The sequence below is a fragment of the Phlebotomus papatasi genome, chromosome 2, assembly GCF_024763615.1.
Source record: "Phlebotomus papatasi isolate M1 chromosome 2, Ppap_2.1, whole genome shotgun sequence".
Taxonomy (NCBI): Eukaryota; Metazoa; Arthropoda; class Insecta; order Diptera; family Psychodidae; genus Phlebotomus; species Phlebotomus papatasi.
Window position 1 is genome coordinate 72,820,568 of NC_077223.1, and position 26,997 is coordinate 72,847,564.

The 26,997-nt window shown below is 35.0% G+C and overlaps 2 protein-coding genes across 2 annotated transcripts in view; one reads left to right on the top strand and one right to left on the bottom strand.

Annotated features, from left to right (window-relative positions):
- LOC129804296 (trafficking protein particle complex subunit 11) overlaps positions 1 to 13,980 on the bottom strand; it is a 35,139-nt gene extending 21,159 nt beyond the window's left edge. The window contains exons 1-8 of the mRNA XM_055851452.1: positions 13,757 to 13,980; positions 13,438 to 13,681; positions 10,504 to 11,081; positions 10,297 to 10,436; positions 4,767 to 5,052; positions 3,918 to 4,697; positions 1,369 to 1,520; positions 801 to 1,309 (exon numbers count right to left, since the gene is read on the bottom strand). Of these exons, the coding sequence (XP_055707427.1) occupies positions 801 to 1,309; positions 1,369 to 1,520; positions 3,918 to 4,697; positions 4,767 to 5,052; positions 10,297 to 10,436; positions 10,504 to 11,081; positions 13,438 to 13,681; positions 13,757 to 13,893 (2,826 nt within the window). The 5' untranslated portion in view covers positions 13,894 to 13,980. The remainder of the gene's footprint in view (positions 1 to 800; positions 1,310 to 1,368; positions 1,521 to 3,917; positions 4,698 to 4,766; positions 5,053 to 10,296; positions 10,437 to 10,503; positions 11,082 to 13,437; positions 13,682 to 13,756) is intronic.
- Positions 13,981 to 14,233: 253 nt separating this feature from the next.
- LOC129804312 (cell division cycle protein 27 homolog) lies at positions 14,234 to 26,569 on the top strand. The gene is made up of 5 exons (XM_055851482.1): positions 14,234 to 14,450; positions 14,678 to 14,753; positions 14,818 to 14,965; positions 19,625 to 20,051; positions 24,408 to 26,569. The coding sequence occupies exons 1-5, from the start codon at positions 14,427 to 14,429 to the stop codon at positions 26,190 to 26,192; spliced, it is 2,460 nt and encodes an 819-aa protein (XP_055707457.1). The 5' UTR covers positions 14,234 to 14,426; the 3' UTR covers positions 26,193 to 26,569.
- Positions 26,570 to 26,997: the final 428 nt, after the last annotated feature.

Genomic DNA, 26,997 nt, shown 5'->3' on the forward strand with positions numbered 1-26,997 from the left:
TCACCGTTTATCGCATTTTCGCTTTATTTATTCACTTTTCTTATACTATTTTCACCTAGTGCCACCGAGTATGAGACAAGGTAATATCGTAATGGAAAATTTGCTTAAGAATTGCAGTGAAAATGCGTAAATCAACGAAATACGGTGAGAGCTTTGACGGTGACGGTGAGCATTTTACTGTCAATGTGATTCTGCCCTAAATGTATAAATCAGTAATCAGCTGAATCTCTGAATTGACCCCCATATTTAATTTCCTATTGCTCATTTCGTCAGTTAAATCAGCATTTGTCGTAACTTCCTTTTGACAACTTTTCAGGAGACGAAATTTTCAGTTCAGCTTTATTTTTCTTAAAAATGAGCCCCGAATTCAATACTTTTGAGTCAGAATAATAAAAGTGGCACTAATAAACTGTAAGTCAACTTGAGAAAATCTTTATAAAATGATTTAAAAGCTGAGATATTGAGATATTATGTTCGATGAAACACAATGAGATTTTATCGTAACTTCCATCGTTTATAAAGCCGTAACTTCCAATGTATGGAGGTCTTGGAAGTTACGACAATTTCCTAAAACGCATTATATCAATTTGAATTATTCTAGTGATAATAAGCGCCTTTATTTGACTAAATTGTCAATTAAAAGAAGAAGGAAGAATCTTCGTGAAGAAAAACCATGAAACATGTTCAAAAATGTTTCATGTTTCACGCAACTTAATTTGAGAATTAGAAAATCTTATTTTAAGAGACTTTCATATAAAATTCCAAAAAAGGGAAAAAAAACTAATCATTGAAGAACTCACCGTGAGAAGAGTTGCATCCAGAATGTCAATGTCACACGTTGCTTTCACTTCCATCTGAATCCTCAGAATAAAGTCCTCATTTTGATAAGCCTTGAAGAGAACTTTCCTATTGAGCGTGTAGAAAGTAGCCGTGAGGTGAATTTCATCCTGACATGGAATCATTATTGTATCCTCTTTGGTCTTTTTCACACAATTTTCCCCATATTCAATTTTAATATTGTTATTCGTTGTACTCTCTATGCCCTTCTCCACTGTCTTCTGATGTGTTGGGGATTCTGTGTCAAAGGGCACAAATCTCTCACCAGAAAAATTGCCTGGCTCCTTTGACACTCCCACCAAAGGAGTTATTTGGTACCAAGTCTTCTGGTTCAATTCGATATTTCCCCTCATGAGACTGATCACGTAGTAAACGATTGACGTAGAAGATTGCAGAGCTTTTGCCCCAACGTCTATTTGAATTGTCGAATAGAGCGTCTTGCGAGGCTCCTGAATGTCTGTAGTGAGAAAAACTGTCCCAAAAGGGATCAGGTGAGCAAAGAAATGAAGTTTACGGAGTCATCAAAAGTACCTTTATTCCTTAATTGCGTTGGAACAGTCACAGAAATTCCAACGTTTTCGAGGCAGGAGTCAACATTGTTCAAGAGATTGATGACCACGCGGTAGAATTCATTCATTAACATCGGTTCATTGCTTAAATTCACTTGAGCAGCCATTTGATATCTGCAAATTCAAATTTTATTCTCAAAAATTTGTATACTGAAGAATATATAGCAATACTAAAATTTACAAGGACTCCAAAAATTTCATATTTTGTTTGGAGTTAGTGTTAGACAACGTAGGAAAAGTAAGCTGCACCCACAAATAATTTTAAGCCACGCCCTCTGCAAATTTCGAGCTTATTTTATTTATTTTCAAAATTTTCAATTTATTGCCATAACAATCAGAAGCTGTTTTGTGAACTAAGTAGTTTTCAAGGCAGAGAAAAGTCACTGTCCCCATATATTATATTTAAAAAAAAAATTATATAATATACATTAAACTAAAAATTATTCAAAAATACTGAAGTTTAAGTCACAGGAACATTTTCGTCCAAGGGAAACGCCTTTACTGGCTTTTAAAAAATCTCTTCCTGAATTTAAGAGATTTTCAAACAGTCCAAATCGTTCAATTTGGATTCAAAATGAATTTTACATTTTAAAATCGGTTTAAGACGGACCTTGGAAAAGTTTTCGATCAACTTTTCGTAAAGAAACCTACAATTTCGTTTTGAAAGAGCTTTTATGGAGATTTTTTTATTTTATACATTTTATTTTAAAGCTTTCAACCTTTGCCATTTTTACTGCTCAAACTCCACGGAGAAAGCAGTATATTATTATAATCCCTCGATTTTTTCGCCTCCCAAAATTTCCACCTTCCACCTCCCGGAGACCACTTTTCCAACAAATATTCACGTTTCAGACGATTTCTGAGAAATGTCGTCACGCTGTTTGTCCGTCTGTCCGTCCGGCTGTCGCCAGCTCTAGAGGCCAAACGGTAAGAGATAGCGACTTGGGACCTTCGGGGGACCCCCCATAAGTCGACCCAAGCATCGTTAACATGCCCCTCATTTCCGCCGACCAATCCCCTACCCCTCCAAAACCATGTTTTTTTGGATTGCTCGAAAGCGCGTCGTGAGATTTTTTCATTTTAGGGTATGTTTTAGAGGTTATCCAGGCGGACATTTCGTCCTTAGATGACAATACTATTGGATTATTCCTAGTAACGGTTTTCAAGGTCAAAGGTTAAAAAGACACTAGAGAGCGCATTCATCGAGCGAATGGAGTAATATTTGGGCTCGTTAGAAAAGTCTTGGAATTTCCTATAAAACTGAATCAGTTCCAATCGGTTTTGAATCGGTAATGAAGCAGTTCAGAACCGATAAATAATTTTCATACGAAATTCAATAAAATTGCTATTGATGTGTATTTTGGGAAATACTTTCATCAAGTAAAGGGATTTCATTAAAAAATCCATGAATTCCATTTTCAAACTCATATGATATGACGAAAAAAGCTCGAATGGCATTGTCTGGTTTCGAACTCACGCGTGACAATGCCACGAAAATTGCAGAATTCCCTTACTAGTCGTAGTCTTATTTTTATTGTCTTGTCTGGCCTCAAAAACCAAACGCTTTTCTTAGAAAAATTTCAGTTTTTTGTACTAGGCAATATTAAGTTTGTATCCAATAATATGATAATCTTAGTAAGCCTCATTCTTTTATTGAGCTAGATTCTAGGTTATATCCATAACCTCAAAATTCTATACATATTTTGCCTAGCAATCTTTTAATTTAGAAAATAGAACAATTTTTGGTTACCACAATGGTCTACGACAGAAAAATGATCCAAAACATTTTTAAATTACAAATTTAATAAATTCTAACCTAGAAATACTACAGATCCTGTGGGTCGATTCTACTAGGCTAATGAGAATTGTCACATGAGAACTTGTATTGAGAATAAAACCAAAATATTTCTAACGTCTGATTTAGTTGGGCAGACTAATGGTAGATGAATTGTGTAGCTCCTAATTAATGATCCACTTTGAATTGTTCAAAGTGACTTTAGAGAGACATTTTGGCTCGCGACTTTCTCTCTAAATTTATTAGTGTGAAAATTTTTACTAATGTCCGCCCATGGTCATTAAAATTGTTACTGAAGTGTTTATAAAATATTTAAATAAAAAATATTATGTCATATAATTTTGTAATTAAACAAATTGCATGAAATTTTCCTGTAATGAAATGACTGTCTTTTTAGGTTAGAGCACATATAACCTCAAATTCTAGAATAACCTCTTTAATCAAATCGTTTAGTAGAATTTCTAAATTCTACATGTAAGTTGCTGTCTCCCATTTTTTGCACAGAATATGCATTTTAAGGTTTAACCGATTTCATTTATTTTATGGAGATATTGAAAAGAAATAAAATATTACTAATTTTATCTGAATTATACTTGAAGTATAATGCTTCGTGAGAGTTAAAAAAGAAACCCAAAAAGTTAAAAAATCAATTCAAACTCAAAAATACAGCATCAAGAAATATTTAAAAAAAAAATCAAATAAACAATTTTACTCACGTTGGAACGATGTAGCAACTTTGATTGATGCTCTTGGAAGTCTGCGTGCTGGGTGTTTTAGTCTTGAAAGTCTGATGCTGATTGAGAGTCGTTGACTTGAGGAGAACGGCAAATTTCTTATCCGTTCCAATCTGAAATTCTACCCTTCCAATTGAGAGTTTATCATTTTCTGTAAATTGTCGAGAATCTGCCGAGAAAATTGCTTTGTAGGAAGATTCTGGTAAAATCATCAATTCCGCGTCTTTTAGCTCATTCCCAGCCTCATTGGAAGTCAATGTGAATTGATAGACTTTCTTAGCTTTGAGCTTAACACTCAACTTTGGGCTATTTAGCACCACAGAAATCCCTCGAATCTTCAGTGGCACTTCCGTCAGGGATTTTATCTTCAGTTCAATGGTTATCTCTTCATCGAAAACTGCCTGATTCTCCGTGAATGAAACATCACAGGCGAAAATTTCGCTGATTTTATCCAAATCAACTATGACTGGTTCAGTGAAATTCTCAAGAGCATGTTCCCAGGCTTTTTGAACATCCGGTCCACTACCAGGTTGATTAGCTGTTGGAGCAACACCCTGAAAAACCCTCCACAAATTCTCAAGGATTGTAATCCTTTCAGATTTCGAGGAGAGAATTCTCGGAGACATCGCTTCAATGCTGCAAGAAACATAGTCTGGAACGGAAGCCGACAGATAGGCCGATTGGAACGTCTTCATGAGAACTTCGGTAAAAATCTTGTACCATTTGTCCGTCCTATAATCACTCAGCATCAGAGAGAACAACCTAAATTCGCGCGAAAATTCCAAAAATCAATTTTCTTAAAAAAAAAAGACCTCAAAATTATTAACTTACGTTAGAGCTTTTGCATGATCGCCACTCTTCAAATATTCCTCAGCCATATTCACAGCAAGTTTCTTGCGGAATCTCAAACACTTGTAAACCTTGTACTGAGCCATCGCCTGACCCAGATACGATATAATCGCTCCGGAATGATTGAAATCTTTCTCATTGGCATAGAGAATATTTAGAATGTTCTGTTCATTGACCATTTCACCAGTTTTACTCCCACGGACTCCAAAGAAGTCACTGTAGAGAATATTTCCACTGCCTTTTTCCACTGGCTGAACGGCAGTCCACTCTGCAGGAAAATGCACATTATATTTTGACTAGATTATGACTATATTATGACTGCATTATGACTGCATTATGACTATATTATGACCATATAATGACCACATTGTGAGACCTAATGACTACATAATGACGACATTATGACGACCTAATGATAACATTATGACCACATAATAACCACATAACGACAACATAATGAATACATAATGACAAAATAATGAATACGTAATGAATACATAATAATCATTACGTAGGGGGGAAGTGGGGCTACTTTGAGCTGTTGGGCTACATTAATATACGATATTTCACCTATTTCTAAATTAACCCTTTAACGACGAGACACTTTTTACGGACCAAAAATCAATAATAAAAATTAAACCGATAAACAAAATTTGTGAAACGTTTTACATTTAACTTTGGAAAGTTCAACAGAGTCTGATTCGGTGCATTTTTTACCTCCTCATGCGATAGGGACAAAAATACCCCGAAACTTTAAGTAATTTTTCTGACAATAACAATGAATAATAATTTTCAGTCTAATGAAAAATATTACGGATGACTAATGTTAGTTTTCATTCCCAAAATAGTTTTGCTTAGAAAAAATTGGAAGTATAAAAAATAATTAAAATCATTTTTCAATATGTGAATTTAAAAATTCACCATTTTTAAGCTTAAATATTTAGTATAGGGTGGATTAAGTACTTTTGGTCATTTTAAGGTTTCATGTGCTTGTAATTTTTATAATCTTTATTTAAATAAAATGAAATTTTGTACAAAGATACCTTAAAGCCGTTTCTTCTTATAATTCATGAGAATTCCCAAAATTTTTTGGATATTTTAGTGAAAAATGCATTTTATGCAAGTAAGGACTTTTGCCCACTTGTTTCCAATAGAATTTTAATAAAATAATTTAAAAAAATAGAAGAAATAGCTCTCGAAAACTTTCACAAATACACAATATTCTTATTTAACACCAAATTTATGTGATTATTAGAGTATTTTAAACGACTTTTTGCACATTTTCTATTTAATGTAAAAATCAGTCAAATAAAGTCACGATTGTTTTTACTGAAATCCGCGAGGTGCGCCACGTGTAAAATGTATGGGAAAATAAATGGCCAAAAGTACTTACACAGACGAAAAAAGTAAGCTCTTTTAGCCACATTCGATTTTCATTTAATTTGTTAGAAAATCTTATTAAGGATGATACCACAATAAAATTTAGTTAATTAAGAAATGGACTTTCATTGAATAACATCAAATATTTTCATCAAAAATATGAAATAATGCAAAACAATTTCTCTTAACATTAACAAGTTTCTTAAGAATCCCATGTTTTTTTTAGTGATTGTTTATCTTGTCGAGAATTTCTTTCAATAACTTAGAATTAATCAGGCCGATACAAAATCAAATATGGTTTTCTGATTCGTTAGATTAGAGGTCACGAAATAAGACCCATTTTCCTGTTCTAAATAAACTCATAATTGCCTTACAATGTGATTTTACTTTAGGTGGCCAGAAGAGCTTACATGGCCAAAAGGGCTGACTGTACCCTATAGCAAATAACTGGAGTCTGACAAAAAATATCCTAGATTTGTTCAACCTTCTGCTTTGCAATTACATAATTAAGGAAAAAATAACTTAAGGTAGTCAGGAAAAATTATTTTCTTTATGGGAGACCGGTGTTCCAATCGTCCTTAAAGGGTTAAGCTTGTCCTTACAATTATTTTATTTAGATCCACAATTGCTTTGTCTATCCAAATTACACCATGTTAAAACACAGTTTCTTTTAGGAACTGCGAAAAAATCGTATAGCAATGTAGCCCCACCTCGCCCTAATGACAACATAACGAATACCCAAGTAGCACGTCGTGGCATAACTCTAATTTGAATATCCTAAAGACCGCGACCACAAAAAAACCCAAATACGACTAAAGATAACTAATATTTTATTTATTTAATAAAATGAGTTCCAGTGCTCTGTTGGGTCCTAGAAAGCCAACAGGGGTTAGGTTTCTAGGTGAGCTTCGGGTTTTTTGGGTTGGGTCCCCCCGACTACCCTGGCCCGAGCTATAAGGTTCCAAAAAATCCTTAAAATGGCCATAACTACAGTTCTAAATGTCAGAATTTAAAAAGTGAGGACTTTTTGAAAAGCTCCCGTGAAATGCCACTTCCCCTTCTAACATCGCAAGTTCTAAAAACTACCGCTAGGGGCGCTATTATTAAAAAGAAGATTTTTCAATTTTCTAAGTTAAAAAACTCAAAAAATCCTTTGTGCATCGAGCTGAAGTTTTTGTATGTTGTAGCCGCAGATTATACCTATCAAACAAAAAAAAAACTTAAGCCGCTCGATAACTCATAACCCAAGCTATAAGGGTCAAAGTTCGAAAATTGACCGGCCTCTATCTCCGGTTCTAATTAACATTTTGAGCTAAATTTTGGGTTTTTGGTTTCTTCTCGATGAGCCCTTTCAGATGAAAGTTCAAAAAGTCACCACAGGTGGCGCTGCGATAGCGTCAAAATTAAAACTCATTATTCTCAGAAACACCATTATGCAAGTTAATCAAATTTTTGGAGTGTTTTAGTCTACTCTAGAAAACATAGGAGAAATTTAGTCATTACGAAGCTTCCAATGGCATCAACCATGGGCACTTTTCCCTAATGCATTTTGGAAAATTGTCGTAACTTCGAAGACCTCCATACATTGGAAGTTACGGCTTTATAAACGATGGAAGTTACGATAAAATCTCATTGTGTTTCATCGGACATATATCTCAATATCTCAGCTTTTTAATCATTTTATAAAGATTTTCTCGAATTAACTTACAGTTTATTAGTGCCACTTTTATTATTTTGACTCAAAAGTATTGCATTCGGGGCTCATTTTTAAGAAAAATAAATGATGAACTGAAAATTTCGTCTCCTGAAAAATTGTCAAAAGTAAGTTACGACGAATGCTGATTTAACTGACGTCTATTGGAAGCTTCGTAATGACTAAATTTTTCTAATGTTTCTCAATAAACATGACTCTGCAATATATTTTAAAAACTGGCTACTTTCCCATAGTTTTTAAATACGGTTGCGATGAGTCACATATAGGGGAAGGTTTTGCACCTTCGTAATTTTGCAGCTTCGTAAAAGTTGATTCATCCATTCCATGAACATATAATCTAAAAGCTAGTCCTACATCTCACATTTCCTGACAAACTTGGAAGCCTAGGCCTTTTTTCCTGGATCCAAAAGGCAAAAATAAAAAATGGGCCTAAAATCATAATTCTGATGTGTAAAATTTATGCATTTTTGCACACTGCAAGTGTCTTTTCGAAAAAGCAACTATTCCAAGTTATAGAGGGTTTAATAGGGTTAATATTTACCGTGAAAATCTTTTGTTTGAAGGGGGTCGTTTTTGTGGGTGGAGGAAAATTCATAAAAATTACCACCTTTGCAGCTCAGGAAAATTTAATTTTGCAGATTCGTAAAAACATCTGTCAAGATTACTGACCACCGAATTTGAGAATTCCTCACTGTTTTAGGTCACACTGTGCACGCCTCTCGAGATATTTGACTCATCAGAGATTCCACTGAATAAATTCACAAGAAAATTTTGGGTTATTAAACAATTTTCACTAAAATCTCGAAGGAAAACACGCATTTCTCCATCAAAATGAGACTTCATCAGATGTTTTTATTTTACTTCTGTCAAATGAAACATTAAGCCTGAATCTGTTTATGGTAGGTGTGATTCTTTCATTGCCCATGCGGTGCGTTTTGAGAATTTTTCATCCAATTTGCTTTGTTTTCAAGCGGAATTTTTCAAATTTTACTTTAAATTAATCACTGGTAATTCTAAGGATCACTGATGTTCAAAAAATGTTCTGTAAGACAGATTCGAGACGTTAGAGAAAAAACAAGAATTACAGTAGTTGTGATTACTACTTTCTGATTTGTGCAGTGAAGAAACTATTAGACTGCTTATGGTAGATGTGATTCTTTAATTGCCACTTCGATGTATTTTGAGTATTTGTCTTTCAATTTTTCTTTTTTTAAATGGAACTTCCCACATTTCACTTTAAATTGGTGGATGGCCATTTTTGAAATCAGTTACGTCCGAAATATGTTCTGTAAGACCCATTGGAGGTGTTAGAGAAAATCCGAGGATTACATTAGGTGTGATTATGAGAGAATCATACCTAACCAAGCTCTTAACTGACTGTCAGAATGCAGGGAAAAATGGTTTTTCGAGTGTCAAAAAACATGTGTTAGAAAAATAGCTTAAAATTGATTTTTAATGGGTGATACCTCCTACAAATGGTGAAAACAAGTAGATGAAAGTTCCATCTAAGTAGTGATGCCCAAATTTTTGTATCCGGTGTAATGTTTTCGGGAAAAATGAGGCCTACAGAGGTGGGAAAAAGTGGTACAAAACTGAGTTAACCGAAGGCACCTTCGTAAAAAATGCCGCTACATTTTCATATTCCTGTAGAGGAAAATCCAAGGATTTCCAGGAATTTCGTGAGGCAGAATTATGAACCCAATAAGTAAGAGATTTTTTTGACATAGTGATATAATTGATTCGGTTTGTGTGGCATTCAGTAAAAAATCTTAAATCTTGAACTCCTTTTTTAATACGAACCTTCAAAACTTTTCCCTATATTGTGAAACATAGAAAATTTAGTCATTACGAAGCTTCCAATGATATCAAGCATGGGCACTTTCCCCTATAGTTTTTGTCATCGCTGTGGAAACCCAGCTGAATACATAATGACTACATTATGACCACATTATGATCACATAATAACTACGTACCGAACACTTTATGACTAAGTTTTGTTTTCATGATTTATCAGACAAAAGTTTTGATCGAGGTATACAATTGGAATTATTCCAATGATAAAATTTAATAATTGACCGATTTTGAGTTTTGTGTGTGAATTTGATTTCATTGAGAGAAATCCGAAAAAGTTAAAATAACATTCTGGAAATGTTAATTTTACCCTGCAGTATTGATCCGAAATCGGTATAAATATTACCCTTTGTAGGTGTATTAGGGGTTAAAGTTACCCTTTTTCATGTTCTTAAAAAGGTGTAAAATTAACATTAAAAAATGTTTATATATTTTTGCACCTAAAAAGTGTTACATTTATGAGGAAAAAAGTTAATCGCATCCTAGTTTTTTCTCAGTGTCAGAAATATTTGGAATTTATGGCTTTTGGAGAGGATTTTAGATTAATTAAAAATAAAAAAAACTTACTGCAACAATTTAAATACGCCTCCTTCCTTTTGGCCGTGAACTCAGCTGCCCTGTAGTAATAAATTCCCGGGTGCTGAGTCTGAAGAGCTGGCAAGCCCCCTTTTATGGCGTCGCAGAACAAGTCCCCGAAGGAGCTGTACCTGAAAAATGAAAAAAAAAAGGAAGTGGATGAAGATTTGTGGAATGGGAAGAATCTGGCAAACTTACTGGACACAGAGCCATCCGTAGTGTTCAAAAAGTAACTCTCGACTTCCCGTCTTGCCCTTGTACAGCTCAATGTGGGAATTGAACTGCGTGATTGCGTCTCTGGGAACGTTCATCTTGAACATCAATCGACTCCTTTTGTAATTCAGGAAGCCAGCGACTGTTTTGATCTCCGTGCAATTTGTGTCTACAACTCTAATGTCCTCCAGCGTCACGTAGGCCTGAGTGTAGTACTTGAGGGCTGTGGTGAAGTCATGGAGCATCTCAGACATGAATCCCAGCTTGAACTGATGCCGAATCTTGAGAACCTGATGCGTAGCCGAAAGCTGATCTCGGTGCATCTTGATCTGCTTGATGATTTGCGTGTAGTAGGATTGGGCTACGTCTAGAAAGGCAGACTCTAGCCGCAGGATGTGTCCCATTAAATGGTCTGAGTGATTGAGGACAAAGATCATCTTGGGACTGACATCACATGCTGCTGCCAGATTGCTGATTCTCTCACTGGACACAAGTTCATCTCCAGCAGCCCTACTGCCAGATCCAGTTTGGATCAGAACAATGGCCAGCCGCGTGAGACGACCCTAAAAAAAGGCAGTTTTTTTGACAAAAATCTTCGAAAGAATCCGCCGGCCCGTATCCTCCACTTTGTGAGAGAAGATTTTACGCGAGTTTCTCTCCGTGACATTTTCTCCTATTTTTCCCACCTGCCCGCTCTCCCGTATCCACGAATATCGGAGGAAATCATGTGAGATTTTCGTGTGGAACTTTTTGTGGAAATCGTTTTTTGACATTCCGCGGGCTGTTTTTGGTCGCAAAAAAAAACTGAATACGGAAGTAATTATAAATTCAATGAATGAATAAACAATTAAATAACATTATTACAAGCTTTTATTTATTCATCGCGACTCCTCTTAATACTTAAATGACTGCAACGGCATTTCATGCCAAATTTCTCTTTTTTATATTTTACTACAGTAAAAAACATTAAAGAACGGCCCTTTTCATTTGCACTAATTCAATTATAAATACGTATTTATGCGTATAAAGATTTTCTCATTTTCTTGTGGTTTTGTACAAATTTTCTGAAAATTGTCAAATAATGTTAAAGTAAATTTTCAGATATTTTTGTAAATACGAAATTCGACTTCATGAAATTTTCTTGATCTAAAAGGTGTGCCCGAGCCATTAGTCGCTAATTTGGTATTGTTTTCGGATTTGACGAGTATTTTTGTAACATTTTTGCAATACTTGAGAACCTCATCAAATATGCATGATATTTTCGCAATGTTTGATAAACAATTCACTCACACTTCCGCTATTTTAATGGCAGTTTTAGAATTTTTCGATTATTAGACAATTTAGATATAGAACTTTATTCCCTTTCATAATCCGGTTTTATCTCTACAAGAACACATACACGAACTATAGTCAATTTAAGAAAAATACAAAGATCATTGAAAATTTTGAATTTAGTAGATACTTATATAAGGGAAGAGCACCCTGGATCGGAATGTTAAGAGACATGTTCCATAATTACTTGAAAATATAAACCCCAAAATACTATTTGGTACTTTTGTTTATGCTAAATGGTCTATTAGTTATCCATTTAAATATATCTGTGCATTTGAATTTTTATTTTTACAATAAATTAATAAAAAATAGGTGTAATTCCAACCTTCCACTCTGTACTTCGGATCGTCACGAATTTAATCAAATGTGTTACGGAAAATTGGTTTTATAAATTAAACCAGAGCTAATGTAGTGCATTTTTGTGAGAGTTAAATGGTAAAAAATAGATAATAATTTTTTAAAAATAATTTTATTTGGAGCAACAATACGGTATTAATCTGACGATCCGAGGAACACTGCCGATCGCTGGTACTCTTCCCTTACATACAATCACTCAAGAGTAAAATTTAAAATTGATATGTTTTTCGCGGAAAATTCTAGACATTATCCGTTTTCTGTTCTATTTTATGATGGAGTATTTGAAGGAATTTTCTCAAATAAAGACTATAACCTAAAGAAAAGCGTTTCAAGAATTGTAAATTGTTTTTCAAAAGAGAAGTTACAATTTTTCTTAGATTGTATGTCGAATAAAATAGGAGAATATAGATGCGAATATCAAGAATCTCACTCAATAATTTTTTTCTAATTTAAGGAAGAACACGTAACTATACGATTTTTAAATATTTGTTTAATTATTATCCATTTATTAATTGTATAATAAATGGTATTATTTCACTGCTTCAAATATTTATTTTGTTGGTTCTTGAGATCTAACAATTTCAACTTACTAAAAAAAGAACCTTTTCCCGATAAACTCGCTGCCTATAAATTATGCGATCTTTTTTCTCAGGTTTTAGTTAAAACAAAAATTAAGAGTTTTAAAGAGTTCACGGCCAAGTAAACTGCTAAAAATCTGTTCAATTTCATATTTATTTAGAATATAAATTAGGTTAATCAAAGATCTAATCATTAAATGGCCACAACCGTTTTCTTATTTACGAGAGCTGAAACAAAATAGTATTAAAATAATAAACAATTTGGAAAATCATTGGTATCAAACTCAAAAAATTAGAAAAATAATAAGAGATTATTAGAAAAATGTTCGAAATTCCTGCACACTGCACTGAAACTGAAATTTATTATAAATATACGGAAATTGTATTTATTAAGTGTTAATTAAATTAATTAAAACCTTTAAAACTTTAAATAACGCGATATTTTAATTTATTTGTTTATTTTCTATGCAAATTAATCAAACTCTCACCGGGAATACCGCACTCGAGAATTCTCTCCGATTTTTGATGAGAAAAATTCCAATCGAAAATTTCGTGAATACCAAATAGGCGAGTTCCACACGGAGAGTTGGCTTTTCCCACAAAATCAAACTCTCACATCTGAAGAATACGGCCCCTCTGAGCCAAAATTTACTTGGAGTGAATTCCTCAGACTCTGAATAGCCGAAGTGCATTGAAGCTGTTTCTCTGACCACCCAGGATCACTTAGTTCAATACTGTGGAATGTCACCACAACAGCCGGAAGGATATGAAGGTGTTTCAGGATCCAATTCCTCTTGAGAATCCCTTTTGGGTGATACCATTCGTACGATTGACGCTTTGGCTTCGAAACAGGAAAGTCATAGTTGGCCGGGATGAGCTTAAACTGCAGCTGGAGTCTTTAGGCACGGGTTAGGCATGATATTCAGCGATTTCAGCATTCCTGGCCAGAAGAATCTCAATAAATCTCTTACCTGTCATTCTTTCTGTTGCTATTGAAGGCATCCCAAATTGATTTGTGCACGGTGTTTTTAGCTGTATCGAGGCCATAAATACCCACGAGGGGCTGTGGTGTAGCTGTAAGTTCTGGAGGAAGAACACTGCAATCCATTTCTTAGAAAACAGGATAATATTCCTTAAAATTGTGAGGAATGAGAATTTTGCACCTCCACACTGCACTTGTCACTACCCACTACTAGAGGCGCTGTCATAGAGCTCTGCGTTTAAAATTTCCGGCGGCTCAATTTGCCGGGAGGGTTTTTCTCAAACAAAAACTATTGGAAATCTAGTAATGTGACTTCAATTCAATTAAATAAAAGTATTTGTTTTATTCAGAACACCGAAAAAAATCTCTTTCAAATAATAAATAGAATTCTAAACATTTATCCGTTGGCGCCAGTTTTGAAATCCGAAAATTTCGGAAAATGCCGCGTTCTGCCACTGACAGTGTGACATTTGGAGCAGCACTGTCGCGCAATTAGCTGTTTTGTCTCTCCAGATTCAATTGGTTTTTCTCTGTGGCTTTTCACCTGGAAAACTCATTGGGATTACTGTGAATTTGTGTTGTGCTGAAGCATGGACAAATGGTGAATATTTTGCTGTACCCCTGAATTGTTCAGAACACACAAGAGACCCGGAAAAACGATGATTATTCAGGAGCCTATTCAGGTTAGTTGGTGGCCTCAAATGGCAGTCAAATCGATTTTTCTTCTGAGGGAGTGAGAGACAGGGAAAAACCACGATATTTCCACCAATTGCCATGTAAATTGAACAGAGAAGGCAATGGCAATTGGGTCAGATACCAGTCAGGTGGATTTCTGGGGCGATTGCACAAGAGTTGAGATGGTGCAAGTGTGAAAAAAACTGACAAAATCTCTCTCCGTATGTCTTTTCAGGCAGCCATTTGGCATTGTTTGAACCACTACGCCTTCCGGGATGCCACTTTTCTGGCTGAGAAACTCTGTTCAGAAGGTAAGTGATACCCACTGCTACCTCCCCATGGTCCATTTTGATTGCCCCTCCTTTGCAATTTCAGTGGAAACCGAGGAGTCTATCTTTCTTCTGGCCACTTGCTACTACCGTTCCGGACAAGTGCACCAGGCCTTCTGGCTGCTGCAGTCCAAAGGTGCCCGGACGCCTCAGTCACGCTTCCTTCTTGCCAAGTGCGCCATCGAGCTAAATCAGTAAGTATCCAATTTTTATTCCCTCAGCACTCTGCACACGCCCAGACATTCACTTTCTACCATCCCCCAACTGACCTCAAGATTATCGCATTTTATCGCCCTGACGGCTCTCTAGAGCCAGCCAGGCAACTTTTGCCCTGGCCAAAATGAAAAAGATGCCAATGGGATAGTGGGAATCTGATTGGGAAGGGAAGAAAGGGAAGCAATATGACTGTACAAAAATATTACATGAGGAAATGCTAATGAGTTTCTGCGAATGCCCCTTATCTCCGAGGTATCTGGAATATTTCTGTGATTGCTGAAGATAAAGCAATTTGTTGTCTCTATTATTGCTCCTGGTTTGGGGAGAAAACTGGGTTGACAATTTTATCTTTGTTTTTGGAAAAAAAAAATAAAATCTTGTACAGTAGACTCTCTCTCAATCGGGCATATGGGGCAAAATGTCATCCAAATTATCGAGAGATTTGGGCATCAAAATCATTATAAATTCCAAAAAAAGCGCTCAAATTTAAAGAATCACGATAACAAAAGAGCAAATATAGGGTAAGTGTGCCAAATTTCGGCATAGTTGCATTCAAGCGATAAAGTCTCAAGTTTGAAATATAATATTTTTAATACAAAATGATTTTCTTTGTTACTTTTATATAAGGACTGTTGCTTGGAACCTTGTAAACAGTTTATCATTTTTAATACATTTTAAAATGAATAAAATGTAGACATAGCATTGGTGGCCTATTCCGGCCACCTTCATTCTCATAGTTTCTTACCCTTCCGGAATTCTTCTAATGCCTTTTTCAGATCATCTTGCTTCGAAACGATATTTTTTGCTAATTTTTTGCATTGAATAATCTGTAGAGAGTACGCAAAAACTAAAAATTCATGGAATTTTGAGGAACAAAAAATGTGGCCGGAATTACAAGATGGCCGGAATTTGGTACACTTACACTAACGAATTTGAACAAATTTGCTTAAAATCAAACGTGAAAATCGTCAACAAAATTTTACACCCGATTGAAAAACATCCGATTGAGCGAGAGTCTACTGTAATTGTTTAATATTTTTATAATTTCTTATAAGAAAAACTAATGAGAATATTTTTAATAAGGTTGAAATTGCAAATTGCAATTGCTTCCTGGTCTATGAAGTATATGCTGCATACACCTCTTTTCCAATTTCTTTTTTAATAATTTTAGCCACTAGCTGCGATTTTTAAATCCAAGATTGAATGACCTGAACAAAATTATTAGGATATTGATTATCTTTGTATCAAGGGTAACTCTTTAGAGAAAGAAAATGACATCCGATTCGTGTTTCTAGAAACATTGGTCATGTTTTTGTAATTGTTACTTACGCGTTTTCGTAATTTCTAGAAACGTGTATTTCTACATGTTTCTTGTGCGTTTCTACGAATTTTTAAGCTTTTACGATGTTCAGTCCAGGATAGAATGTCCTGAAAAAGGGGTGGCATAGCGTCCCAAGCTTTGAGAATTCCTCAATCTCGTGACTTAGATTCTATACCTCAAAAGTACATTCGCATTATTTACCGCTTGCCGGTTCTCAACCGATTTACAGTAGACTCTCGCTTATCCGTGGACTCTTTTTCCGTGAGGCAGTTGAATTTTCAAAATTTTGATGACACATTGTTCCCGTTTTGGGTTTTTTTTTTGTTAAACAAATGTGCTCTATCTACTGTAATTCTTACTCACTGTAACTTTTTTGGACAGTACGCATGTTTAGAGAGTCTGTCGGATTCAGTCAAGTCAGGATTCACTCCATAAATTTTCAATGTAAACAAAAAAATCGTTGAATTTCAAATCCTCTGTCTCAAAATCCGTATGACATTTTGGTCTCGCTCTCACGGATAAGCGAGACTCTACTGTAAATCGATACATGAAACACTCAAAAAATCCCGCAATATAGTTTGAGGAGTAATAAAATTGATTTTTGGACAAAAAAATACTTATCGGTTCATTACTGGATTTATAAATTACTCAAAACACTGCCCAAAATAATTTGGGAGTAATATCATTGGATTTCGGATAAAAATCAGTTATCAGTTATATACCGGTTGATCACTGATTCGCAACCGGCTCATAACCCATTGGAACTGGTTTACTTTTATAGGAACTTCGTTATCCGGATGATTGGGAGAAAATATGACAGATGTTCGCTTCGTAATCCGGATGGATTTTTTGAATTTGCTCAACGTCTCGAAAATATAATACAAGTTTTTTTTGAATTAGAATAGAAGTTTTAAAGAAGCTTAGAACGACATAATTAGAGAATTTTATGCCATTATACTTTATTTATTAAACAAAAACTTCAGAGGATAATTCATTTTCATTGCTGAACACACATGGATACTTGGATGCATGACCTCAAAATGATTTTAAATGTAACTGTCGATAACTCGTCCGAATTACGGCGATCCGGATTAGAGAGCGGGCACTGTAAATATGGATTTTATATGCTGCTCTCTCTGTGGAGTTCGAGCAGTAAAATGACATCCGATTCCTGTTTCTATAATCATGGGAAACGTTGTTCGTGTTTCTGTAATTTTTACTCGCATGTTCGTATTTCTAGAAACACGTGCTTCCTGTTGGTTTCTTTACGTTTCTAGGAAGGCTCCGTGTTTTCAGAAACTTCTCATATCTTTGATGCTTTTCTGATTTCTTTAAAACGATTCGTAATCATATTTCTAAGTTTCTAGAAATATATTACAATATATTTCTTACTTTTTTAAATTTTTCCGTTGGAGCTTTTTCTCGTTTATTGAACCCTCTTTATATCGTGCGTTTCTACGTTTTTAGAAAGGATTTCCGTATTTTCAGAAACTTCATACATCTTGTGGATGCTTTTTTGAGTTCTTAAAATAAGTTTCGTAAGCGTGTTTCTAAGTTTTCAAGAAAACAAGAAGTATATTTCCATGTTTTCCAAAGTTTTGTTTTAGTTTTCATGTTTGCAATGCATTTTTATGTTTCTCAAACTATTTCAGAAATTTCAGTACATTTTTTCATGGGTTTTCATTCAAAATTATCTACTTTACAGGCTTTTCAACAATTTTAGGAAGTTTTCGTATTTCCTGTTTTTTTTCTTGGTATCATCAAAACATTTCTAGAAACGGTTTTGCATTTCTAGAACGGTTTTTGGGGACGTTTCCGCGTTTCTATAAACGTTTGCATTTTTAAAGTGTTTCTGTGTTTCTTATGCCATTTTCGTGTACTTTAACCCTTTAAAGACGATTGGGTCACCGGTGACCCAAAAATGAAATTTTTTCTACGGTCTCCTAAAGCTATGTTTTGCTCTAAAAAGTCAAAAAAGGTGATTTTTTTCTGACCCCCGATTTTAGACCTTCTCGTCCTTAAAGGGTTAAAGTTTAAATAGAAACTTATATTTTCTATTTCTTGAAATTATTATCGCACTTTTAGGACTTTTATAAACCTCCATGTTTTTTGGATATGTTTCCGCATATAGAAAAATATCCTTTCCATTTCCTAACCATGATTTACCTTTGATATCCTAGATTTTACGGCTCAAACTCAAACTCAAAGAGAGAGCAGTATATAATAATAATAATAATAATTTTTTCAACTCCTGCGACTTCTCTTAAAGTCTTGACAGACCTGAAGATTAGCCGAGAGACGGCTTAGCGTAATTATATTAGAAATAAGAATCAAACTATATTTCCATCATTTTCCACTAAGTCGCCTCTCGTCTTAAGCCGTAAGTGTGTCTAGGGCATTATTCTCAGATATGTTTAGTTTAGGGAGCAGTCCACGAAGTAGCTAATACACCCAGCATTTCTCGAATGTTGCGCCTTTTGTGCAAGCTGGGGCACAAACCATTTATCGGCTATAGCACTTCGGACGAGCCGAAACATCAACCTTTTTCCGGGTGGATTTCGGCTCATTTCGGCCTAGTCCCAGGTGAACATTTCGTCCGTACATACCTATGATCGAAAAAATTATCTAAGGTAAGAGTTAAACCACTCTGTATCTGTATGGTCTATTTCTCAACCGATTTGTTTAAATTTGGATTTTTTAGAAAGGTCTTGAATTTTTTAACTCTGTTTTATCGGACTCAATTAGCATTGAATCAGTAAAGTACCCATAATTGACTTATTTTTTTCGAAAATTTTTATTGGTCCTATATATATTTTCGATCTAAAATCTAAATGATAACAGGTATCGAAAAGTGGCTATTTTTCAATATGAAAAGTCTCTTATCACAACACATGATACGTTCCTATTTTTAAGAGATTCTTTTTTAAGTTGTTAATATCAAAGAATAAAATAATTACAATTTTTAATAAGGATTGCCGGATGAATTTTTAATATGTAAGAAAATTAAAGTTATTGTATTTCAAATTAACATTTCACTATGTCCAAGGAGGTCAACAAAATCGGTTTTGAAATATTTAATAAACGGTTGATATCCCGAAAATTATTTTTTACAACATTTAGAATCACTTACGTTATATTACGCGGGATTCTTATTAATTTCTTATTAATCTGCTTTCGATGATTAGTTTTCCCGAGAAATTGCAACACATGTTTCAATGCACAAATATCTGAACTGCACCGGGCAGAATATCGATGATTCAATTTATGATTAATTTTTTTCACTTTGGCCTGAACTAACAATGTATTTGAAATTTAGGATTCACGCGGCTGAATCTGCTCTATCTAATGAGGACTTCACGAAAGCGAAGACTCTCGATGACATCTGCAAGGATTTCGGTGAGATTGCATGCTTCGCGTTGCAGCTCATTGCAAAAATCTGCACAAAAACAGAGAGATCGGCATTGGCCAATGATGCTCTGTTTCGCAGCCTCAAGCTCAATCCCTTCCTCTGGCATTCATTTGCCGATCTGTGCGATCGAGGCGAGAAGCCCGATCCGCAGGCAATTTTCCAACTGAGCAGCACGGACATCTTCGCTACGTGCCAGAGTCAGAGTCAGAGTCAGTGTGTGGTGATGAGTGGAGATGTGGGAGGAACTCCTCTGGCCACATGCAATAATTCCAGCATCCTGTCCACCCCCGTGGATCAGTGCATCGTGCAAAGCAGCGGATTAATTGTTCCCAAGGTGAGTCGAAACTAATATTTTTATTTTCCTTTTCATTTATCCAAAATCGGAAAATCATTTTCTTTTTTCAAAAAGGACAAAGAGACAATTTAGAAAAATTCTTGATACATTTTCATAAATTTTCAAATAAAAGAAGAGTGTGAAAGAGTAGGATAGACATATGAAAGTTCATAAGAAAGAGAGGGATGTGAATTTTGACTTTATGAAATTTTCCTGATCTAAAAGGTGTGCCAGAGCCATTAAAATTCGATTTCAGAATTGAAAAGCATGATCTGTGAAATGAGAACCACGAAAACATTTTTTTTGGAACGTCGGAGGGAAAGTGAGAGAGTGTCAAATAGCTGAATTTTTTAGCTGTTTTTAACTTATGTATTTACCTAAACCTAAAGTTAATGAATCCTTTTATTTAGATCATGGAAATTTTATAAAGTCAAAATTCACATCCGTTTCATTCTTAAAAGTTTTGCATACATATGTCTATCCTACTCTTTAGCATTCTTCTTCTTCTTTTGAACATCAAATCAAATTAAATTTATGTCAGACCAATTTAAGACCGGTAGAGTAGGAGAGTCTTTTTTCAAATCTTGAGTAAAAAGGGAACGCGAATTTTGTTTTCATAAAATTTTACCGATCTAAAAGGTCAATCTAATTCATATCAGTTGGTTTCTTTTGCGTATTGGCTGCTCGAATATGATACAGCGAATTTCCCGTATAGAAGAAAGTGGTCAGTTTTCGTGTGCACCCAGATTTTGAATATTGCAATTCTCAAAGCAAAAATGCTGTGTAATACTTTGCTCTGTAATATTCTGAAAAGTTCTTTCGAATTTTTCAGCGTAACACCTTCTTTTTTGTCCTAAAATTTACATGAAAAAAAAGTTTATAATAAACTCGTTTTAAGAGTAAAAATAACTTCTTTCAAGATTTAAAATAATTTTTTAAATCGAAAATGGATAGAGTTTGCTATTTTATGTTTTTCCTTTATTATTTCTTTTAATTATTTTTTTCATGATAACGATGTTCCCATATGCCGAGATACTCCCAAATGATACGTGTGATCCATACACTAAGAAGAAAAACCTAAAAAGTTAAAACAACTCTATGGCAGAGTTGAATTTACCAATATCGATGTAATTGTTACTCTTTTTCGTTGTAAATTTTAGTAAATAGAGTTGAAACAACTCTTCGTGCGAGTTGAATTAATTCGTCGGATATCGTTGTAATTATTACCCTTATTTTGATGTAAAATTTCATCTCGGCTGAAGTATATGCTTAAGTGTTTTCGTTTTAAGAATATACTTCAGCCAAGAAAAAATTCATTTAACAAAGTTCATATGGAACATCAACTAGAAATATGCCTAACAGTGTTTCATGAAGCATATGCGTGCATCATACGTGATATTTCGCTCGGAACATAGGGAATTTGAGATCAAGGAAATATTAATAAAGAAAATTATAAAATACAAAAAGACATAACATTGTAAAACATATTCATTTGAAACGAGTTTTTTTTTAACTCTAAAAAGGATTTTTTTAACTCTTGAAACGAGTTATTTTAACTCTTAAAACGAGTTATTTTCAGCCTTAAAAAGAGTTATTTACACCATTTTGTCATGTAAATTTTAGGAAAAAAACATAAAACAACTTTTTCGAATATTGCAGCTAAATAAAAGTAAAATCAACTCCAAAATATAGTTAATTGAAAATCACAACGAAAAAGAGTTAATTCAACACCGATTCGAGTAAGTTTTACTTGATTATTTTTCTGAGTGAATGAACTATGTCAAACAAAAATTATTTTGACTGAAGTATATCGTCAGTTAAATCAGCATTTGTTGTAACTTCCTTTTGACAACTATTCAGGATACGAAATTTTCAGTTCAGCTTTATTTTTCTTAAAAATGAGCCTCGAATGCAATACTTTTGACTCAAAATAATAAAAGTGGCACTAATAAACTGTAAGTGGTATCTCGAGAAAATCTTTATAAAATGATTTAAAAGCTGAGATATTGAGAAATATGTCCGATGAAACACAATAAAATTTTATCGTAACTTCCATAATTTATAAAGCCGTAACTTCCAATGTATGGCAATCTTGGAAGTTACGACAATTTTCCAAAATGCATTATAGGGTGAATTGTGGAAAGGGAGACACTTAAGAAAAAGTTCAATTTCAAATGCATTTTTAAGCCGAAGAAATATTTATTATTTTAAATTAATTTGTATCATGAGATTCATTGTGAAATATTCTAACAGAATCTTAACAGTTTTTATTAGAATTTTCAACCAATTAATTAGAATATTCAGTCAAATTAGAAAACAACACATTTTGAAAAAATGGACAAAATTTTAGAAAGTGGGACAAAAATTTTTGGAAAGATGGACATAGTGATATTAATGACAAAATATTATACGAAATATGTAGAAAATCAATTGTTGAGGGTTTTCTGTGTATACTTGCACATTAGATGGTTATGCTAATCCCTGCTTTATGTCCAGGTAACACTTGAGGAATCCTAATTACCAAGAACTTTCTGGACGTCCAACCAAAAAGAGGTTCTATAAATTTCACAGACGCCTCGCGCTGTCCAGCAGTTATAGTTTTAAAACGGATGCAATTTTTAGCACATTTCAATTCCCCATCCGCCCAAGTCCTTTTCCACTTGCTCTGAGAGTTCTGTAGAGGCTCCTATTTGTCTTTCTCCAGGTGTTTTTGCGATATTTACTATCCATTCTGTCAAAAAAAGTGGTCTTCGCAATTTGGAAATCCTTGCAGCTTTTCCAGGAGATTTCCTTCTTATCAGCTGCTAACTGCTGTTGCAACGGATACTTAAGGATCTTTGTCTTTCTTGTTAACATGATTTCACTGCACAAAACCACCAAATTCATTCACAAAATCAACTTGTTCAAGATTTCATAAAACTTGTTTTGAAAGCAACACGAAATTAAATCACTTTTCTATCCTTTTTAAATGTAATATTTCACAAATATTTTTTATTCACCTTTTATATGGATGTATGTCACAAATTATGCCAAAAAATCAAACAAAAACAAAACACTTTGGTGCTTTCCTAGCAACTTCCATAAGAAACAGAGAAAATGACAACTACCGTGTCAAGGTTATGAATATCACGCATGCAATACATTTTTTTTTAAATTCTTCTTGCAAGTCACCCTTTGATTGTTTTATAACGATTTTTGCATTTTTAACTTCTAAAATAATCATAAAATTAGGTTTAATAGTCTTTTTATCAAAAATTGAAATATTTAAATGATTTATTATCAAGTTTTTAAGGAGGTGTCTCACATTCCACACTGCTTTGTCCAACTTTCCAAACTGTCTCGCTTTAGGCAAATGACCCTATGACATTTTTGTAATTGCGGCAAAATTGATGCAAACATCCTGAAAAAATCTATTCCTCAAGTTGCTCATCCAAATGGAAATATTGCTTGGAATATAAATAGTACTTTTTCATCTAACAATTATCCATGTATTAGTGAAAAATCAATGATAGTTTTACCCCGCCGCGGAAGAGTGGCTACAATTGTCCCGAGGGCTGTTTCAGCTTATATAAATCTTATATAAAAAAGTAGATAATTATTATCTAAGTGAAAAATATCTCTTAATTAAATTTATTAAACCAGAAACGAGGTAAAACTATGAAATCTTGACTAAAAACTCAGAAAACCAAATGCTGGTCCAAAAGCTATAACATCAAAATTACAATTTTATACCCATTTTATAAAAATGCTTCTAAATTATAGGATAACAGGATCAGAGTTATAAATATTTCTGACAATATGGGGATGTGTTCCTACTTTAATTAAAAAATACTTTGCTCAATGTACATTTTAGGAAAAACGAAAAAAAATCCACTGACTAATTCTACCCCTGGCTATAGGTACCCCGGTCTCCCCTACCTACAAGGGCGTACCCAGGATTTCAGTTAGCGGGGGAGGGGGGGGGGGGGCTAAGTCTCAAATTTTTTTTGCGCGGGGGGGGGGGGTACATAATATTTATTTTGAAAAAAACATAAAAAATAAAATGAGATAAAAAGTATCTGTGTATCTATTATCTCAAAATCGCAAAAATGCAGTTACGACAAATGCTGATTTAACTGACGAATATTCTTAAATTGAAAACACTTAAGCATATACTTCAGTCGAGATACACTTCAGATACACTTTTTCCTAGAACAGAATTTTTGTAAAATTTGATTGTTGGCGCATTCGAAGGCTGACCGCTTTGTCTGATTTTATTATTCCTAAATTTTTTATTTTCAAAAGTCAAGTATTTTTGAAATTGCTCCACGTCCATTAGTGGGCCGGTGTAATATATTTGAACATGTCCCTCCCAAGGTGCTGACAATGGATGAGACACCTAGACTGACACCAGGGTCAGAGACATTGGGTGGAAGTGAGGCTGAGACGCCACTTAAGAAGCAGTTCAAGTATCTCTCGAGCATAAGTCCCATAACGCCGAGTTTTGGGGTTCTGCCACTGAATAGTTCGACTGAGGGTGGTAGTCCAGGTTTGGTGGGGACGCCGGGTCAGACGTTAGTTGAGGTGAATGATCAGAAGGGGAGTGGTAAGAAGAAGGGTACGACGGGACAGTGTGTGATTAATCGAAAGGAAGGTCCACTGCAGCAAACAAAGCCAATGCTCAATAATCAGACTGGTAATTATCCAAGTAGACCGCAACAGGCGCCCGGTGGTGGTATGACGGGTCAGAGTGTTCGGCGGAGTTCGAGATTGTTCAGTAGTAGTTATTCGGTGAAGGAGAACAGCAAAAGTAGTCAGAATATTAATAAATTTGTCACACCGCGATCACCGTCGCGCAAAACGAAGACCCAGAGGATATCGATAATTAATGCGACGTTGGATGAGAGGAAGATGGGGGAGAAGGAGAAGGTGGAAACGGTAACGTCGGCTGAGAGTAAGGTGTTGCTCAATAATAGCATCAATGCAGCACAGAGTTTGCTGGCCATGAAGAGGCAGAGTGCTGAGGGGCTGCTGCAGTTACTGCGTGAACTGGGTCAGGGGTATTTGCAATTGAGTCAGTACAACACGAGGGAGGCCATTGAGCATTTTGGTAGTGTACCTACGCAACATTATACGAGTAGTTGGGTGCAGAGTATGATAGCACTAGCGTGGCATGAACAGCGGGATTATGAGAAGGCTACGAAGATTTTTAAGGAGATTCATGAGAGGGAGCCACATAGGTTGCATCTGATGGAGGTTTATAGTACGGCTCTGTGGGCATTGCAGAGGGAGGTGTCACTGTCGGCACTGGCACAGGATCTAATGGGACAGGATAAGAATAGTCCGATTCCGTGGTGTGTAGCGGGAAATTGTTTTTCGTTGCATAAGGAACATGAGATTGCCATAAAGTTCTTTGAGAGAGCGGTGCAGGTTGATCCGGAATTTGTTTATTCGTATACATTGCTGGGACATGAATTTGTCATAACGGAAGAATTGGAGAAGGCTATGTCGTCATTTAGGACGGCAATTGTGAAGAATCATCGACACTACAATGCGTGGTTTGGTATTGGGACAATCTATTCGAAGCAGGAGAGGCATGGTTTAGCGGAAATTCACTATCAGAATGCGTTAAAGATTAATCCTAGAAATTCAGTTATAATGGTACATATTGGTGTAGCTCAGAGTTTTCTCAATCACAATGATCGAGCTATGCAGACATTCAATTTGGCCATGAAGCTGGATGCCAAAGATCCACTGTGTAAATTCCATCGGGCTACCATGTTTTTCAAGATGGGCAAATACGAGGAGGCTCTCAGGGAATTGGAGCAGTTGAAGGAGCTTGTGCCCAAGGAAAGTGTCGTGTACTATTTAATTGGGAAGATTCACAAGAAATTGGGCAATGGAGATCTGGCTCTTATGCATTTCAGTTGGGCTACAGATCTCGATCCCAAAGGTGCCAATAATCAAGTTCGTGAAACCTTCGATACGACGAGTAGTGTTGTTGAAGGTGCAACAACAACACCCAGTGTCAATCCATCAGGAAGTGCTCTGGAATCGAATCCCAATGATCAGGAACCGGCATCTGAGCGCAGTGATGATTCCACACAAGTGCGCACAGATGAACCGGAATACAGTAATCCATACGATAGTGAGGGTTACTGATATGTGATATTGTGAGAAATTGTACAGACACAGGAGACGATTTGAATGGTGTGAAAAAAAAGAGAGAGACAGAGAGAGAGAATCAGGGTGCTGAACCCCCATCCCAAATAAAAAAAAAGCTTCCCGAGCTGTACTGATAAAAAAAAATACCCCGCAGGCTGGATCACAACACCCACGTATATTTTTACTCGAAAACATAATGAATAGATCCTATTTATCGATATAGAAACTCAAACTCTTTTTTTTTGTAATTGTTTAGGAAAGAATAAATTTTTGTAGATTGCTTAAGTTACTTTCGTAATAATTTAGATGTTTATTTTATAAATTACAAGAATGAGTAGTGGCCTGCCAATAAAATGAATCATGCAAATTACAAAGTGTTTTACTTTTATTTTGAAAGGATTCACAAAGGAATTACTTAAGTTATCCGTCCTGGAAACGTCGTAGAGAATAAAATTGTGAAAATCAAGAGAGGCAGTGCTTCCCTTAAAAATTGCAAAAATTGTTTTTCTGATCAAAAAAATTCGAAAGAAAACATTTAAATTGCTACATGTGATAGAGTACATTTCGATTTTCAGAAAGAGTGATAGTGGAGCAGTAAGTTAGCAGAAGATGTCTCATCAAAATGGCCCGGGTTCGATTCTTGCCCTGAGCAATATTTTTTTACTCCTTTTACATGCCAGTTATTCGTTTTTATCTTTTTATGGAATATTTTTGAAATTCTGGATAACACGGAATACCGGATAAACCAAATTTAGAGTTCGGGCAACTTCCTTGTATCTTGGTACAAAATAAATTTCGCTCC

Excerpts from the sequence above, each read along its gene's own strand:
- LOC129804312 (XM_055851482.1), top strand. The coding sequence starts at position 14,427 with ATGATTATTCAGGAGCCTATTCAG. Across the intron at positions 14,754-14,817 it reads TGAGAAACTCTGTTCAGAAG|TGGAAACCGAGGAGTCTATC; the intron begins GTAAGTGATACC and ends TTGCAATTTCAG. Across the intron at positions 14,966-19,624 it reads TGCGCCATCGAGCTAAATCA|GATTCACGCGGCTGAATCTG; the intron begins GTAAGTATCCAA and ends TTTGAAATTTAG.